The sequence below is a fragment of the Pongo abelii genome, chromosome 18 (assembly GCF_028885655.2).
Source record: "Pongo abelii isolate AG06213 chromosome 18, NHGRI_mPonAbe1-v2.0_pri, whole genome shotgun sequence".
NCBI lineage: Eukaryota > Metazoa > Chordata > Mammalia > Primates > Hominidae > Pongo > Pongo abelii.
Genome location: NC_072003.2, coordinates 568,218 through 585,134, shown reverse-complemented (window position 1 = coordinate 585,134; position 16,917 = coordinate 568,218). Strand labels below are relative to the sequence as shown.

Sequence of the window (16,917 nt, the reverse complement as noted above, 5' to 3'; positions counted from 1 at the left end):
GAAAAACCACAGGACAAGCTCCGTCAGCACAAGCACTCCCAAGTCAATCTGAAAAGCAGGCAGCAGCATTGTAGGGGACAGGTCCTCCCCTGATCTGGGTGGTGGTCTTCTCCCACTTAAAGCACTATAAACAGGGGGAGGTCCCAGGCTGGACATCTTTACCAGGGGCTGGGAGAAAGCAGGCCGTGCTCTGTGGTCTCAGAGTCCTCCTGTCAGAGTCCTGTCAGAGTCCTCCTGGCGCTCTTTGGAACCTGACAGAACACGACCTCAGTCCCGGCCAGCGAGTGGCAGAGAGGACTTTGTACTTGGCTGCAATAAAACATGCCCTTCGCAGAGACACGAACAATCTCGTCTCTACCAGAGGCCCGTGAGACATCAGCTCAGGACCTCAACCTGCAGACACCTCCCCTGTGCACATTCTTGATCTCAGACTTTCACAGGTGCTTTCTGTGGCAGGAAGAGTGAGGGTCCCAGGAAAGGTGTGGATCCCAGAAGTCTCACTCAGTGTCACCCTCATGGACACACTGGGAAACTGGTCCGACCAAGTCCAGGAAGACACCAGACACGTGTCCTCTGTGGCACCAGCTCCTGTGGACACACCCCCAGCCCCGCAGGCCATGCCAGGTTACTACCCGGGCCAGGCTCGGGGACACAGCCTCATGGTCCTGCGTGGACGCAAAGGCCCACAGGCTGCGGCCTTGGGGCAGGAGCTGCTCCAGGGAGTGTGAACTTAGGCGCACAGTAAGCGCGTGCTTGTGGTCACATGGCCAGATTCGCTGTGGTGAACTTGCTGGGAGTACAGAAAACTCTCAGAGCACTTGCACAGAGGAGCCAACAGCAAAGGTGCGTGTTCAGTTCTTTATACATCCTGGGAGCCTCAGTACCGAGCCAGGCTCCAGGCTGACAGCCTGATGCTCAGAACTGCGTGACCGTTAAAGAGCACTGGCCCTCTTCGAGCTTCCTTGCCTATGAAATGGGGGGACCCTCTCTGAGCTTCCTTGCCTATGAAATGGGGGACCCTCTCCCAGCTTCCTTGCCTATGAAATGGGGGGACCCTCTCCCAGCTTCCTTGCCTGTGAAATGGGGGACCCTCTCCCAGCTTCCTTGCCTATGAAATGGAGGGACCCTCTCCCAGCTTCCTTGCCTATGAAATGGGGGAAACTTCTCTGAGCTTCCTTGCCTGTGAAATGGGGGGACCCTCTCCCAACTTCCTTGCCTGTGAAATGGGGGGACCCTCTCCGAACTTCCTTGCCTGTGAAATGGGGGGACCCTCTCCCAGCTTACTTGCCTGTGAAATGGGGGACACTCTCCCAGCTTCCTTGCCTGTGAAATGGGGGGACCCTCTCCCAGCTTACTTGCCTGTGAAATGGGGGACACTCTCCCAGCTTCCTTGCCTGTGAAATGGGGGGACCCTCTCCCAGCTTACTTGCCTGTGAAATGGAGGGACCCTCTCCCAGCTTCCTTGCCTATGAAATGGGGGAAACTTCTCCGAGCTTCCTTGCCTGTGAAATGGGGGGACCCTCTCTGAACTTCCTTGCCTGTGAAATGGGGGGACCCTCTCTGAACTTCCTTGCCTGTGAAATGGGGGGACCCTCTCCCAGCTTCCTTGCCTATGAAATGGGGGTCTAGAGGCAACTGAGGTTTAACCAAGGTCATGCATACAAACAGCTTGGCTAGGGACACAGCAGAGTAAGAATTCCATAAAATGTTAATATTTTTCCACTGAAAATGTCTACCAAGTGTATGAAGTTCGATTTGCTTCTCAGTATGGACTGGGCTTGAACATTTCCATCTTTTTCCCCATAAATGCTCTGAGGGGGAAAAAAGAAGGTATCTTCGTCCCTGGAGACAAGCCCTGTGAACATGCACCAGCTGGAACACACCAGCGCCCTTCTGGGGCTCTGGGGATTTCATCAGATTCTCAAAAGCTGCTGCTGATACAGATCATGTTCTTGGCCAGTCGCTGCTCTTAAACGCCCATGACCTTGCCCCCAAACATGAGCCACTCCAGGCAGGAAGCTGCAACCCAGGGCCCACCCTGAGGGGCCATGGCCTGGGGCCTGTCAGCACTTCTGAGCTGTCCTAAAGGCGTAGGCACTTCTGGGGCTGACTCGGGGACACGGCCATCCCCAGGCACCCAGCGTGCAGCCACCACACATGGCCACCCACGTGAGGCAGAGGGTCCTCAGCATGGGTCATGGGGCTGCTTATTTATTTACTTATTTAAATTTTTTTGTTTTTGTTTTTTTGTGACAGAGTGTTGCACTATCACCCGGGCTGGAGGGCAGTGGTGTGATCTCAGCTCACTGCAACCTCTGCCTTCTGGGTTCAAGTGATTCTCCTGCCTCAGCCTCCCAGGTAGCTGGGATTACAGGCACCTGCCACCATGCCCAGCTAACTTTTTGTATTTTTTTTTTTTTTTTTTTAGTAGAGACGGGGTTTCACTATGTTGGCCAGGCTGGTCTCAAACTCCTGACCTCGTGATCTGCGCACCTCGGCCTCCCAAAGTGCTGGGATTACAGGCGTGAACCACCGCGTCCGGCCAGAGCTGCTTATTTAAATCCCCTAGAAAGAGGGATTCTCCAGCTACACTACACCCTCACTTGGGAGGACCCTTCCCCCAGAGAGGGAGCTGTGGAAAAAGCCTGACCTGCCCCACAGGGCAGTAGGTCGAGCCTGGCTGGTGAGCGAGGAGGTACGGGGATCCCTGAGGCCTCCCACCCAGGGCCCCGGGAGCCTGCCTGCTGTGAGCACTTCCTCCCGTCCTGATGACTCGGCTCTGCCCGGAGCCCCCGGTCCCTGCACACACAGCTGACTGGAGAAAGCCACTTCCATCTCATGGACAGGGACAGAACAAGGCTGAGGGAGGTGAGCAATGCAGCCAGGCCCGGGGGCTACAATGGCTGCTGGCAAAACCCACCATCTCAGCAATAGTTCAGTGCGAAGGGCTGAGAACTGTGAGAAGCGAATCGCGACGGTTATTTTGCACTTCCTTAGCCTCTTGTGACAGATTTGGGGCAAAACAGCAGATTAAATGTTGCGTACATATATTTACACGTGGATAGACACACTGCACAAGAGGTCTCTGTTTTCTAAACTCTAACGACAGATAACTGCAGATGGGGCTTTTTTTTTTTTTTGAGACGGAGTCTTGCTCTGTCGCCCAGGCTGGAGCGCAGTGGCGTGATCTCGGCTCACTGCAACCTCTGCCTTCTGGGTTCAAGCAGTTCTCCTGCCTCAGGCTCCTGAGTAGCTGGGATTACAGGCACGTGCGCCACCATGCCTGACTAATTTTTGTATTTTTAGTAGAGACGGGGTTTCACCATGTTGGTCAAGCTGGTCTTGAACTCCTGACCTCATGATCCACCCACCTCGGCTTCCCAATGTGCTGGGATTACAGGCGTGAGCCACGGCGCCCGGCTCAGATTGGGCTTTTTTTTATACCAAAGGGTACCCGTGAAAGAAACATTAAATTTTAAAGGGTGTTTCTGACACAAGGCTGTGACAGCCAGCTGCAGGCTGCGCCCCATCCTAGGCACAGGAGGCCTCAAGGAGATGCCTCAGCTGGCCTTGACTGGCCTTTCATGTCACCAGCTGCAGCCTGTCTGGAGTAAAAGACTTGATGAAGTGGGGAGGAAGGTGATGCTGAAGTGGTAACAGAAGTGTAGCTGGGGATGCACGTCACATTCCTAAGAGCTCAATGCTTTTCTTTTTATTTTTTTTTTGAGATGGAGTCTTGCTCTTGTTGCCCAGGCTGGAGTACAGTGGCGCGATCTCGGCTCACTGCAAGCTCCGCCTCCAGGGTTCAGGCGATTCTCCTGCCTCAGTCTCCTGAGTAGCTGGGATTACAGGCACCTGCCACCACACCTGGCTAATCTTGTATTTTTTAGTAGAGATGGGGTTTCTCCATGTTGGCCAGGCTGGTCTTGAACTCCCAACCTCAGGTGATCCACCTACCTCAGCCTCCCAAAGTGCTGGGATTACAGGCGTGACCTACCGCACCCGGCCAGCTCAATGCTTTTCGGAAAGGGGTGAGCAAGAAGACAGTTAGAAAAAGATGCGTGATGACGTTCACCTCTGCTTCCTCTAGCCCCTACCCCCTAAAATGACAGAAAATGGAAAACAAGTGGGACACGGTGGCTCCTGCCTGTAATCCCAACATACTGGGAGACCGAGGTGGGAGGACTGCTAGAGCCCAGGAGTTCAAGACCAGTCTGGGCCTGTCTCTACAAAAAATTAAAAAGTCATCTGGGCATAGTGGCACGCGCCTGTGGTCTCAGCTGCTCGGGAGGCTGAGGAGGGAGGATCACTTGAGCTTGGGAGGTCTGGGAAGTAAAGACTATTGTGAGCTGTGACCACGTCACTGCACAGAGCAAGACAGAGGAAGACTGTCTCAAAAAGAAAAGAAAGCCAAGAAAAGAGAAGAGAAACGAAAAGAAAAAAGTTTCCATCCATGGCCAGGTGTGACGGCTCACGCCTGTGATCCCAGTACTTTGGGAGGCCAAGGTGGGAGGATCCCTTCAGCCCAGGAGTTCAAGACCAGGCTGGGCAACACAGTGAAACTCCATCTCTATTAAAAATTAAAAGACTAGCCAGGCATGGCAATGCGCACCTGTAGTCCCAGGTCCTCAGGAGGAGGAGGCGGGAGGATGGAGTGAGCCTGAGAGGTCCAGGCTGCAGTGAGCTGTGATTGCACCACGGTACTTCAGCCCGGGTGACAGAGCAAGACAATGTCTCAAAATAAAAGAAAATGGAAAACAAAAGGTTTCCGTCCTTGGCTGGGTGTGGTGGCTTACATCTGTAATCCCAGAATTCTGGGAGGCTGAGGTGGGAAGATTACTTGAGCCCAGGGAGTCTGGGGCTGTCGTGAGCTATGCTTGTACCTATGAATTGCCACTGCACTACAGCCTGGGCAACGCAGCAAGACCTTGCCTATTTTTCTTTTTTTTTTAATTTTTACATTTTTTTTTTTTTTTTTTTTTTTGGTAGAGACAGGGTTTCACTAAGTTGCTCAGGCTGGTCACAAAGAAACCGAGTCAGAAAAGTTATATACTTCATGGTAACAACTTTAGCTCTAGAAGATAAGCAATGCCGTCAAAAATCTAACTATCCACACTCTCACAGTCCAAACCAACCCAAGCTCAAGTTTATCTCCTGAGCACCTCTTTTCTCAAGAAGCTACAGGAAGATATGCTGGACAAAAAACAGAGAAAACAAATGAGAAGAAAGACGGGGCCAGGGAGCTAGAGGATCCAACCCCCGAAACAAAGGAACCCACTGGTGTGGGGAGACCCGTCCAGGACCACAGCCACGAGGCCTGGAGAACGCCCGGCACAACGGGGCAGAGAGGAGGCTCCAGAGGGGATGTTCCAGAGGAAGCTAGAGAGGCGTCTCCCAGTCCTGCCAGAGGCTGGGCCACGAAGCAGGACGGGGACTAGGAAGGCAAAGCAGATAAAGACATGAAGGCAGACTCTGACGGCCGCAAAGGCCACCTGGCAGCCACACTGCGTGGCTCCCTGGGAAGGGCCTTAACCCTGCATGTTTATTTCGGTAAGAACTGGTAGGGGAGGAAGATAAAAGTGTATGCTGCCATCTTTCATAGCAGGAAGCCAACAGATCTATGCAAAGCTGAAAAATGAAGAAATGGTCTTTAGGAATTGGAGTCAGACCCACCCCTCACCTTCAACTCACCTTGGGGAGCTGCCCAGACCCGGCTCTGAGAAGCCAGGCTCCTCACTGGGTCTCGCTACCTCAGAGCTAACATAGAGCAGACATCTGGGGATGGCGGCCCCTTCCAGACCTTAGTGAACACACAAGAGGCCCAGCACCAAAAGCTCTGACACGTACCCCCCGTGGTCACAAATCTGGGTCCAAATTCACAGCCCTGGAAACCCCTTTTCCCAGCACTCCCTCAGGATACCTTCAGCCCCAAACCATGTAAAGTAACTTGCAGGAGTTTAAAAAATACCTTGGAAAAGAACATTTTAAAATGTTTTTTAAAAAGCTATGAGTAATTATCCACTTCAGAACGTTTTTCAGCAGGAACCAGAGACCCACCTACCTTGCCACCTTCTTGCTGGAGAGCCGCTTTGTCGGACTGTGCAGAAAACAAAATAAACAGGAAAATTGTTAGAACAGACAGAGAGGAGCAGGAGGAAGCAGGAAACTCAGGCTGTGGAGATACGGGGTGGGCGGCCTTTCAGCAGTGCTCCCGGCATGCAGGGCCCCCCAGGCAAGTCCATGCACAAATGCTCACTCAGCAAAACAGCAAGGACACGGGCGGTGCCGGGGTGAGGCCGCATACGTCTCGTTACTCCAGCCCCCAAAGAGGCTTCCAGATGCAGCCACCCCAGACCGCGACTGAGAGGCCAGCGCCACACCTGGTCCCACCAGCTGGCTGCACTGTCCCAACGCTTCTGAAGCCAAATTACCCCCAAACCCTTGGCCTTCAGAGGCCCCCAAGTAAAAAGTGACCCAGGCCCCGCTGTGACAGGAGAGTTTGCCGCTGGCTTTGACTCAGGCACTGATGCATCATGCTCAGAATGCCTGCCTAGGCATCAGTTTGGAAACCTTTCCCGTTGCCATTTCAGGGCAGTAAATGTAGCTAATTATACATCATCTGTCTGATTTAACCATCTGCAGTGGCACATGGGCCAAACTTACCTTCTCTCTCATTTCTGAGGTCCAAAGTTGTATTTTACAGTCTAGCTGCTGAACTATTAGCCTCAGCCTGCAGGAAGACACCCTCACCCCCGGGGCCTGGGAACCATCACGGTCCTGGAACTCACAAAGTCACATCTCTCTTAAGCTTACCTGGCTCAAAAACACCTCTGATTTTCTTTCCAGGGTCAGGCAGAAAAATCTACTGGAGGGGCCGGGCATGGTGGCTCATGCCTATAATCCGAGCACTTCGGGAGGTCGAGGAGGGTGGATCACTAGAGGTCGGGAGTTCGAGACCAGCCTGGCCAACATGGAGAAACCCCATCTCTACTAAAAATACAAAAATAATCGGGCATGGTGGCGCATGCCTGTAATCCCAGCTACTCGGGAGGCCGGGACAGGAGACTCGCTTGAACCCGGGAGGCAGAGGTTGCAGTCAGCCGAGATCACGCCACTGCACTCCAGCCTGGGCAACAAAGAGCGAAACTCTGTCTCAAAGAAAAAAGAAAAAATCTACTGGAGGAGAATCAGCTGCTGTGCCAGGTATTAATGTAGAGCCCCTCAGCTCCAAGTCCATCCTTTTTACTTGCCCTGTAGAAACAGAGCTGGGCCCTTAGCAGGCTCTTCCTCCACGATGCTGCGTGTCATCAGCAGAGGGAGCCGTAGAGCGAACACAGCAGGAAGAGGTTTGCCTCCTGGTTCTGACCACTCTCTGCAGCGCCCTCCAACACACGCAGTCTCCCCAGTACCCCCTCCAGGGAGCATCCTGCCCACTGTTGCCAGAGCCAGGGGCTTCCCCGACCCCATTCGGGTAGCTGTTCTCTAGGGGGTGCCTCTGCCAAGCGTCCTGCAACAGAATAGCTTTCCTGGCAGCCAGGAGGCAGGGTCCCCACAAGCCCTGACAGCACGGTGGTGTCCCCACCACTCTGTTTGCAGCTGGTGCAGACCTCAGCCCTGGGTGGCAGTGACTGTAGCTGGGGGGCTCTGCCCCGGCCCTGGGTGGCGGCTGCTCCTGTGGCTGCTGTCCCTACGCTCTGCAGAGTTCTTTTTACTCATCCCAACCAGTGCCTCATTACTGCCATAGCCTGTGACATTCTTTTTTTTTCCCTAATGATTTTTTAAATTTTTTGTTTGTTTGTTTGCATTATCTTTTTTTAGAGGCAAGGTCTGACTCTGTGGCCCAGGCTGAAGTGCAGTGGTGCAACCATAGCTCACTGCAGTCTCGACCTCCCAGGCTCATGTGATCCTCCCACCTCAGCCTACCAAAGCACTGTGATTTCAGCCCACATCCAGCCCATTCTTTGTAGTATTAAGCTTTCCCTGTTCAAATTACTCTGTGGCTCTCCTTTCTCGATTGGAGACTAATCATGTATATTTTAACACAGGTGTTTTTTTTTTTTTTTTTTTTTTAAGATGGAGTCTCACTCTGTCACCCAGGCTGGAGTGCAGTGGCACGATCTCGGCTCACTGCAAGCTCCACCTCCCGGGTTCACGCCATTCTCCTGCCTCAGCCTCCCGAGTAGCTGGGACTACAGGCGCCTGCCACCACGCCCGGCTAATTTTTTATATTTTTAGTAGAGATGGGGTTTCACCGTGTTAGCCAGGATGGTCTCGATCTCCTGACCTCGTGATCCGCCTGCCTCAGCCTCGCAAAGTGCTGGGATTACAGGCATGAGGCACCGCGCCCAGCCTTAATACAAATTTAATTTTATCCTATTATTGTTGAGACTCCCTAGAACTAATAGGACAGGACAGACTCATCGTTCAGTTTACCTACTGATCTTTCAGGGCCTGGACTGGCAGCCCAGCAACAGGGTTTATAATTTGAAAATATACCTGCAGGTGGCCGGGTGCGGTGGCTCACACCTGTAATCCCAGCACTTTGGGAAGCAGAGGCGGGCGGATCACGAGGTCAGGAGATTGAGACCATCCCGGCTAACATGGTGAAACCCTGTCTCTACCAAAAATACAAAAAATTAGCCGGGCATTGTGGCGGGTGCCTGTAGTCCCAGCTACTCGGGAGGCTGAGGCAGGAGAATGGAGTGAACCCAGGAGGCGGAGGTTGCAGTGAGTCGAGATCGCACCACTGCACTCCAGCCTAGGTGACAGATCGAGACTCCGTCTCAAAAAAAAAAAGAAAATATACCTCCAGGCAGGCCAGGTTCAGTGGCTCAGCCTGTAATCCCAGCACTTTGGGAGGTCGAGGCGGGCGGATCACGAGGTCCGGAGATTGAGACATGGTGAAACCCCGTGTCTACTAAAAATACAAAAATTAGCCAGACGTGGTGACGGGCGCCTGTAGTCCCAGCTACTTGGGAGGCTGAGGCAGGAGAATCACTTGAATCTGGGAGACAGAGGTTGCAGTGAGCCGAGATCGCGCCACTGCACTCCAGCCTGGGTGACAAAGCGAGACTCTGTCTCAAAAAAAAGAAAAAAGAAAATATACCTCCAGGTAAGGCACACTTCTTAGTTCCTACAAAATGAAATGTATTTAGAGGCTCCAGGGTACCTGGAAAATTCAACAGCTATTGGCCTGTTCTGAGGTGACTGGACATCGTATCTGACATCAAAGCTTCCAGAGGTAGTCTGGACTAAGTCACCTCTTGTCACCCACAAAGCATGACCAAATAAGCTTACTTTCAGGCAAATCCATGGAAACTAAAATGCAAGATTCAGATCTCCTCCACTGAGGGTTATGGGGAGAATATTCTGACTGGCAGTTGTGTGTCCTGATTGTGTTGAATTGAATAGCATATTAACCACTTGGTAGAGTCTTTTTTTTTTTTTTTTTTGGAGTCAGAGTTTGGCTCTGTCGCCCAGGCTGGAGTGCAGTGGCACAATGTTGGCTCACCACAGCCTCCACCTCCTGGGTTCAAGTGAACCTCCCATCTCGGCCTCCCAAGTAGCTGGAACTACAGGCGTGCACCACCATGCCTGGCTAATTTTTATATTTTTAGTAGAGACAGGGTTTCGCCATGTTGGCCAGGCTGGTCTCAAACTCCTGGCCTCAAGTGATCTGCCGGCCTCCTCAGCCTCCCAAAATGCTGAGATTACAGGCGTGAGTCACTGCGCCTGGCCCGCTTCATAGAGTCTTAGGAAAAGGGGTGGCAGAACCTGGACGTGAGGCTCCACAGGACTTGCTGGTTGTACTTAGCTACATCCTAACCCTTCTCTGCCCCCACAAAGCCCAGCAGAGGCGACCATGGCCATCTTGGAGCTAGTTCTCAATGTGGGAAAAAATCAGTTCTATGTCAAAAATCTTCAGAAAATGAGAGACGAGACCTGAGTCTTCAGGCTTACTTTCACGTACAGAGATGACACGCTTGCACTCAACTTATCGGTGAGTGGGAGGGCAAGTCTCTGCGTGGGAAGAACAAATGGCCCCTTCCCAAGCAGGCTGAGCCATCGTCACCGGGCCCTGAACCCCTAGCTGAACACACACAGCAGGCGAAAACTGATTTCCCCTAAAGTAGAGGTTAGCGGATCTTTGGAATCTCAGATTCTGGATGGCCTCGAGTCTCCCGGGAAGGCCCCCTCAAAGAGCACTTCTGCTTTCTCCCCAGTGCTGCCAAGACCCCGATGCTCCAGAACGGCCATCAGTGCCAGGCCCCACCCCCATCCTCTCCACCCTCTCCACCTGAATGGGCACCGGCTGGGGGCCCCGTGCTTCACAGCATTTCACGGAACATAAGAAGAGTTAAGTGCCCTGGAAACGGAACTAGAGGCAGGACAGAATCCTCAATAAGGCTGTGGGCAGTGAGCGTCCGCCAGCAAGGATGGGCTGCCCTCAGCAGAAGCCCCCTGGGGCAGGGACAGGGCAGGCTCAAGACAGCTAAGCAGTTTCACAGATACCTCTAAACACGCTAGAACCATCAGGATAGCTCACCTTTCTGCCACCTTTACAAACCCTCCCCACAGGCCAGGGCCAGTTCTTCAGGAAGCTGTCCCAGATTGCCAGCATGAGCCTGTATGCTCACTCACCTCTTCTGCTAGGCTAGGGCTGCTGTGGAAAGCTCCAAAGTGGCCCATTTCTTCACCAGACCCTTCTGGAGAGCTGCCCACCCAGGGGCTTCACCACAAGCGAAATCAACACGATGCCTAACGGGCACGTCAATATGTGCAAACCACTCAAAACCGTCTTCTGTAACTGGGAGTTAGACATGGGGGCCAGCCACAGAAGCTCCCCTGCTGAGACACAGTCATCTCCCTTACACGCTCACCGTGAGTATACAAAACTCCATTTAAACTAACACTCCTGAAAGCTGTTTATACCTCTGTTCTTAAAGACTAAATCTTTAACTTTCCCAATTCTGTCTCAAGAGCTCAATGAAAGAAATCTTGTAGTAAATGCAGAAAGTACCCTCTTTCACACACAGGACAGACAGCACAGCTTGCAAAGACCGATCACTTCCTCCCACCAAGACAAGCACTGGCCTGGGCTGCGCATGCAGGGGGGAGGCGGGGCCCTGGCAGCCCACAGCGTGCAGCGGGGGAAGCGGGGCCCCAGGGAGAGTCCCGCTGCCTGAGAGGCTCCTGGTCGCCTCGGGGCAACCAGGCCAGGCCTCAGGAAGCACCGGAGTCAGGTCAGGCCCTCAAGGGGGCTGTGGGTATCCGGAGTCCCCCACACCCTGGGAACAGACAGCAAGGCCAGGCGCTGGTCAGTTACCTATTCATTTCAAGATCACTCAGGCGGGCAGAAAGATCCTCAAGGCGGTTGATTTGTTTGTGGCACTGGCTACAGTAAAACTCAAACGCCTCATCAGTGAGGATGCTGTGCAGCTTTGCGGCAAGAGGGTCAGTGCTAGAGAGACAGAAGCATCTGTTCAGGAGAGGATGGGGACCCGTGCAGTCATCTGTGACTCCACACGAGGGGCCGAGGGGGACAGGACAGGACATGGTGTGGAACAAAAGCACGCGGAGAGAGAATGAGCTGTGCAATGTTCTGGCTCTTGCCTTTAGACCGCAGTGAGCCCACATCCCTCAGCTGCCTCCAGGAGTGCAGGACAGGCACCAGCTCCAGCCTCAGGGGGCCCTGCACACACCTGCTCCTCTGGGTCAGGTGCCCAGAAGAAAGCAGGGGCAGCCTGAGAGCCTCCTTGCAAAGCAAAAGCCCTTCTTTAACAAGAAGGTAAAAAACCATACTGCTTTGTCTTTTGCCAAAAACACATCAACGTGATAGCGAACCATGTCTCCAGGTAAACTTGTACTTACTGTACTATATTTATGATTACTCCAAAAACCACCTCTAGCAAAAACTATGCATGAATGATAAATCTACAATAGTTATGTGATTTTTTTAAGATGTGCATTAAAGCCGGGCACGGTGGCTCATGCTTGTAATTCCAGCACTTTGGGTGGATCACCTGAGCTCAGGCGTTTGAGACCAGCCTTGGCAACGTGGTGAAACCCTGTCTCTACAAAAAATACAAAATTAGCCCGGCGTAGTAGCTCATACCTGTGGTCCCAGCTACTCAGGAAGCTGAGGGAGGTTGAGGCTGCAGTGAGCCATGATTGCACCACTCCAGCTTGGGCAATAAAGTGAGATCCTGTCTCAAAAAAACCCCAAAAAGACCGACCTGTGTTAAAACTCAGTGTTCAGTTTTGTGGTGGTGCCAGCTAACCTCCCTGTGACTTCGCCTCCAAGGGCTTCTGGGCCACTGGCAGGGGTGCTGCGCCTGCGACGCGAAGGCAAAGGAGCAAAGGCAGCCTCATCTCGGGCGCTGGGACCCACATGCTGTGGGAAACCATTTGGAAGCTCAAGTAAAGAAAGGTGAAAAGTGAAACATACAATGTGGCATAGACGTTACTCTTCAAACAGGTAACAATGAAAACACTGAACAGGAGACAGGGACAAACTAAACACGCAGGAAGAGGTGATTACCAAGCACAGAGACACAAGTTTAGAAATGCCCCAGTCCTCTGGCCCTTGTCTTGACGCCACCACGTGCTGGGAGAGGAAAGTGCCTAAGACAAGCACACTGCCTCTGAGGACCGCCTGTGATGCCTCACTCATGCACAGCTCTTCCAGGACGCTCACCGGGACCAAAGCACACAGGACATCCGTGCAGGGTCCCCACACCCAGGGCTGACAGGCGGCTTCGAGGAGGGCACATGGGAAACAAAAGGAGGGGGACCCTATGGGCAGACGAGCTGCTCAGCACAAGGGACGGCCCCTCCTGCGCCGCCCTCCACCCAGGTTCCCTGGGCCTCAGTAACAGCGGGAGGGCAGCGGGCAAGGGAAGACTCTTGTGGCTGCTTAAAGAGACTCGGCCTTGACTGCTGGCAAAGATGGATGACAACCTAGTAGCAAAGGGGAGAAGGGACTGAAGCAACAATCCCATCAGCCAGCCGAGGGTCTCCCTGAAGTCAGGAGCGTCCTCGAGGGACTGACTCCCTCGTGGGAGCCCCTAGCCCTCAGACGTGCGTACCGAGACCCCCATGTTTGGATCCAAGCCAAGAGGACTCTGGACTCCCTAGAGTGACTCTGGACATTTGTGAGTGGGCATCTTGCCCGCTGCGTGTCATGCTTCTATTTATTCAGAGTCACAGCTTTCCAGTTTGGGGATGTCAGGTATTTATAAGGAAATGAATCTGAAGACTCACTTATGATCATGAGGCCTCCCTCAAAAGCCTGCACAGACCACCATGTGATCCATGGCCCACAGCTAAGGAGCCTGCAAGCCGAGTGTCCAAACACAGCTCTGTGCCACATGATCTTGCTGCAGCCTCAGAAATTTAGAGTGATCTGGGGATGTGGCTGGAGAAGAGGGACTTCTCCCAACTTTCATAAATCCAGGTATAAATTTAAAATTTTCGAATATGGTTTACTTAATCACACGACGTCAAGGAAAGCAAGTTCTCTCTTACCAATGCACGGACTAAAAAGAGAAACTTCCCACAACTAACCACGGCAAGAAGAGGGAGGAGGGTGTGCTGGAACAAGGCGTCATTACCTGGGCGTGAGGAAAGCGGGGTCGCTGCAGCCCAGCTGCCCGTTGCATAGGGTCTCTGGGGACAGCTCCGCCTCACTGCCTTCACCGTAGTCCTCAAAGTGCTCCTCGCCCCCGATCACCGTGATGACAGACTGGCTATGGGGGTAAGGCCTGCAAAGTAAAACAGAAATGATGTCTTCTGACTGAAGGCCAGGGCACCCCCGAGCTGAGGGTGTGGAAGGTGCTTTCCAGAGGGTGTGCTACAAGCCACACGTGAGTCCTGAGAGCCACGTTTAACAACAAAAAAAAAAGTGGGCTGGGTGTGGTGGCTCACACATGTAATCCCAGCACTTTGGGAGGCCAAGGCAAGCAGATGGCTTGAGCTCAGGAGTTTGAGACCAGCCTGGGCAACAGGGGGAGGCCTCAACTGCAAAAAAAATTTTTAAATCACCCAGGCGTGGATGCACACGACTGTAGTCCCAGGTACTCGGGAGGCTGAAGTGGGAAGATCACTTGAGCCTGGGAGGCCGAGGCTGCAGTGAGCAGTGATGATGCCACTATACTCCAGCCTGGGTGACACAGCAAGGCCCTGTCTCAAAAAAAAAAAAAAAAAAGGTAAAGAAACAGATTTATTTTTTTTTTGAGATAGAGTCTGGCTCTATCGCCCAGGCTGGAGTGCAGTGGTGCGATCTCGGCTCACTGCAAGCTCTGCCTCCCAGGTTCACACCATTCTCCTGCCTCCGCCTCCCGAGTAGCTGGGACTACAGGTGCCCGCCACCACGCCCAGCTAATTTTTTGTATTTTTAGTAGAGATCGGGTTTCACCGTGTTAGCCAGGATGGTCTCGATCTCCTGACCTCGTGATCCACCCACCTTGGCCTCCCAAGGTGTTGGGATTACAGGCATGAGCCACCGCGCCTGGCCCAAATATATTTTAACAAAAAATTTTACTTAGCCGAACATGCAGTCATTTCAAAACCTCCAGCCTCTTCACACTCCTCACTCGTGTGCCCTCCCATGTCACGAGTTCCGCAGCCCCACACGGGACAGCACAGGTCGACACAAACCAACATCTGGGTTCAAGCACCTTCGCCTGTTCTCTACGGAGCTGCTGTCCTCACACAACCACTGGGCGATGCAGTTCAAACTTCTACTTTAATCTAAAACTTAACAGCAATTGCAACAGGGAAAAGGAAGGGGTTTCCAAGTACCCATCCTCCTTCTGAAGGGAGTGACTCCTCCACAGCCAAGTTCTGGAAAACACAGCGGCCGGGGGCAATGGGAAACAGCTGTGCCTTCAGTGGCTCCTGTGCTCTAGCGGTCCCCACTCCCACCCTCCCGCAGGAGTCCTCAGGAGAACCTTCCGTGCAGGCCGGGCACTGCTCCGCTCCAGGAAAGAAAGGGGCCTGGGAGAGTGAGGCGACTCCTCGTGCCCAGGAGAAGGGGGCAGAGTCAGGAGGACTGCGCACTCTGCTCTGCCCGGACCCACTGTGCTCAGCTGTGAGAAGTTCCAATTTCACACCCACAGAAATGCCCACCACGCACCACTCCTGGGACAGCTCAGGATGAATCCCGTGGCCTTAAACACGCAGGCTTAAACCAGGGCCGGGCGCGGTGGCTGACGCCTGTAATCCCAGCACTCTGGGAGGTCAAGGTGGGCAGATCAGGAGATCGAGACCATTCTGGCTAACACAGTGAAACCCCATCTCTACTAAAAATACAAAAAATTACTTGGGGGTGGTGGCAGGCGCCTGTAATCCCAGCTACTCGGGAGGCTGAGACAGGAGAATGGCGTGAACCTGGGAGGTGGAGCTTGCAGTGAGCCGAGATCGCACCACTGCACTCCAGCCTGGGCGACAGAGCCAGACTCCGTCTCAAAAAAAAAAAAAAGAAACCAAAACCAGGAGGCCTGCGCCACTTCATGGCCTCCCAATAGGGTCTTCAACTTGGCGCTGCCTGTCTGCATCAGCCCCTTCCTTCCTACACAGTGACAGGGAGGTATGGCTCCCTTCCACAGCCTCCATCTAAAATTAGGCTATGTTACAAGAAGACCTTATTTTCTGTTTCTTATGATTGGGTGCTTGTTTTACCAACAGGCTCAGATACTGTGACAGAAAACTGCCCTCTGAGGGGAGGAGAATCAGCGAGAGGAAAACACACTGGTCCATCGGCCAGGAGGCCCTTCCCCGCCTCCCCGGGCCACCATGGTGAAACCTGCTACTCCCTCAGAAGCAATGACGAGGGGCTCAGCACCCCTCACCACCCCATCTCCTCCTCTCCTCAGGACAGTTGTTCCTGATGCTTGACAGGAACAGAGAAGGCCCACATGCAAGGTCACACTGGGGACCAAGAGGCCCATGCCACACGGCAGAGACTATATAAACCGGACGGTCTGCACCCGGACGCCCAACATGCTTTCCATGGTCCACAGAAAATGAGCAGCACTAGCTAGCAGTTAGATCCAGCCACAAATGAGCTGTTCAAAATGTGTGTCCCCCAAAAGAGTTATACTTTTTTTTTTTTTTTTTTTTTTGAGACAGAGTCTCGCTCTGTCGCCCGGGCTGAAATGCAGGGGTGCCATCTCGGCTCACTGCAAACTCTGCCTCTCTGGGTTCAAGCGATTCTCCTGCCTTAGCCTCGTGAGTAGCTGGGATTACAGGTGCGTGCCACCAGGCCCAGCTAGTTTTTGTATTTTTAGTAGAGATGGGGTTTTACCAAGTTGGCCAGGCTGGTCTCAAACTCCTGACCTCATGATCCACCTGCCTCGGCCCCTCAAAGGGCTAGAATTACAGGCATGAGCCACCACGCCCCACCAAGAGTTATACTGCTTAAAAACTAGTGAGAAAATACATGCCTGTAATCCCAGCATTTTGGGAGGCCAAGGAGGGCAGATCACTTGAGGCTGGCAGTTTGAGGTCAGCCTGGCCAATATGGCGAAACCCTATCTCTACCAAAAATACAAAAAAATTAGCCAGGCATGGTGGCGGGCGCCAGTAGTCCCAGCTAATCAGGAGGCTAAGGCAAGAGAATTACTTGAATCCGGGAGGCAGAGACTGCAGTGACCCAAGATTGTGCCACTGCACTGCAGCCTGGGTAACACAGCAAGACTGTCTCAAAACAAAACAAAATAAAAAAATTATGTAGCGATCACAGATCTGAATATGAAGGTAAAACAATAACACTTTTAAAAGAAAGCGTAAGTAAACATCATAGTGACTGTGTAGTAAGCAAAGATTTATTAAGTGGGACACAAAAGTGCTAATGAACATAAAAGAAAAATGGACTAGCTCAACTATAGCAAAATTAAAAACATCTGTTCTGGCCAG

The 16,917-nt window shown here is 52.8% G+C and overlaps 1 protein-coding gene across 2 annotated transcripts in view; it reads right to left on the bottom strand.

Annotated features, from left to right (window-relative positions):
* Positions 1 to 16,917, bottom strand: part of RAB11FIP3 (RAB11 family interacting protein 3) — a 96,018-nt gene that overhangs the window by 19,993 nt on the left and 59,108 nt on the right. The window contains exons 5-7 of one of the 2 annotated variants that reach the window (XM_002825916.6): positions 13,614 to 13,763; positions 11,327 to 11,461; positions 6,062 to 6,097 (exon numbers count right to left, since the gene is read on the bottom strand). In XM_002825916.6, coding sequence (XP_002825962.2) covers positions 6,062 to 6,097; positions 11,327 to 11,461; positions 13,614 to 13,763 — 321 coding nt within the window. The remainder of the gene's footprint in view (positions 1 to 6,061; positions 6,098 to 11,326; positions 11,462 to 13,613; positions 13,764 to 16,917) is intronic. The other variant, XM_009250244.3, reaches the window with a different exon arrangement.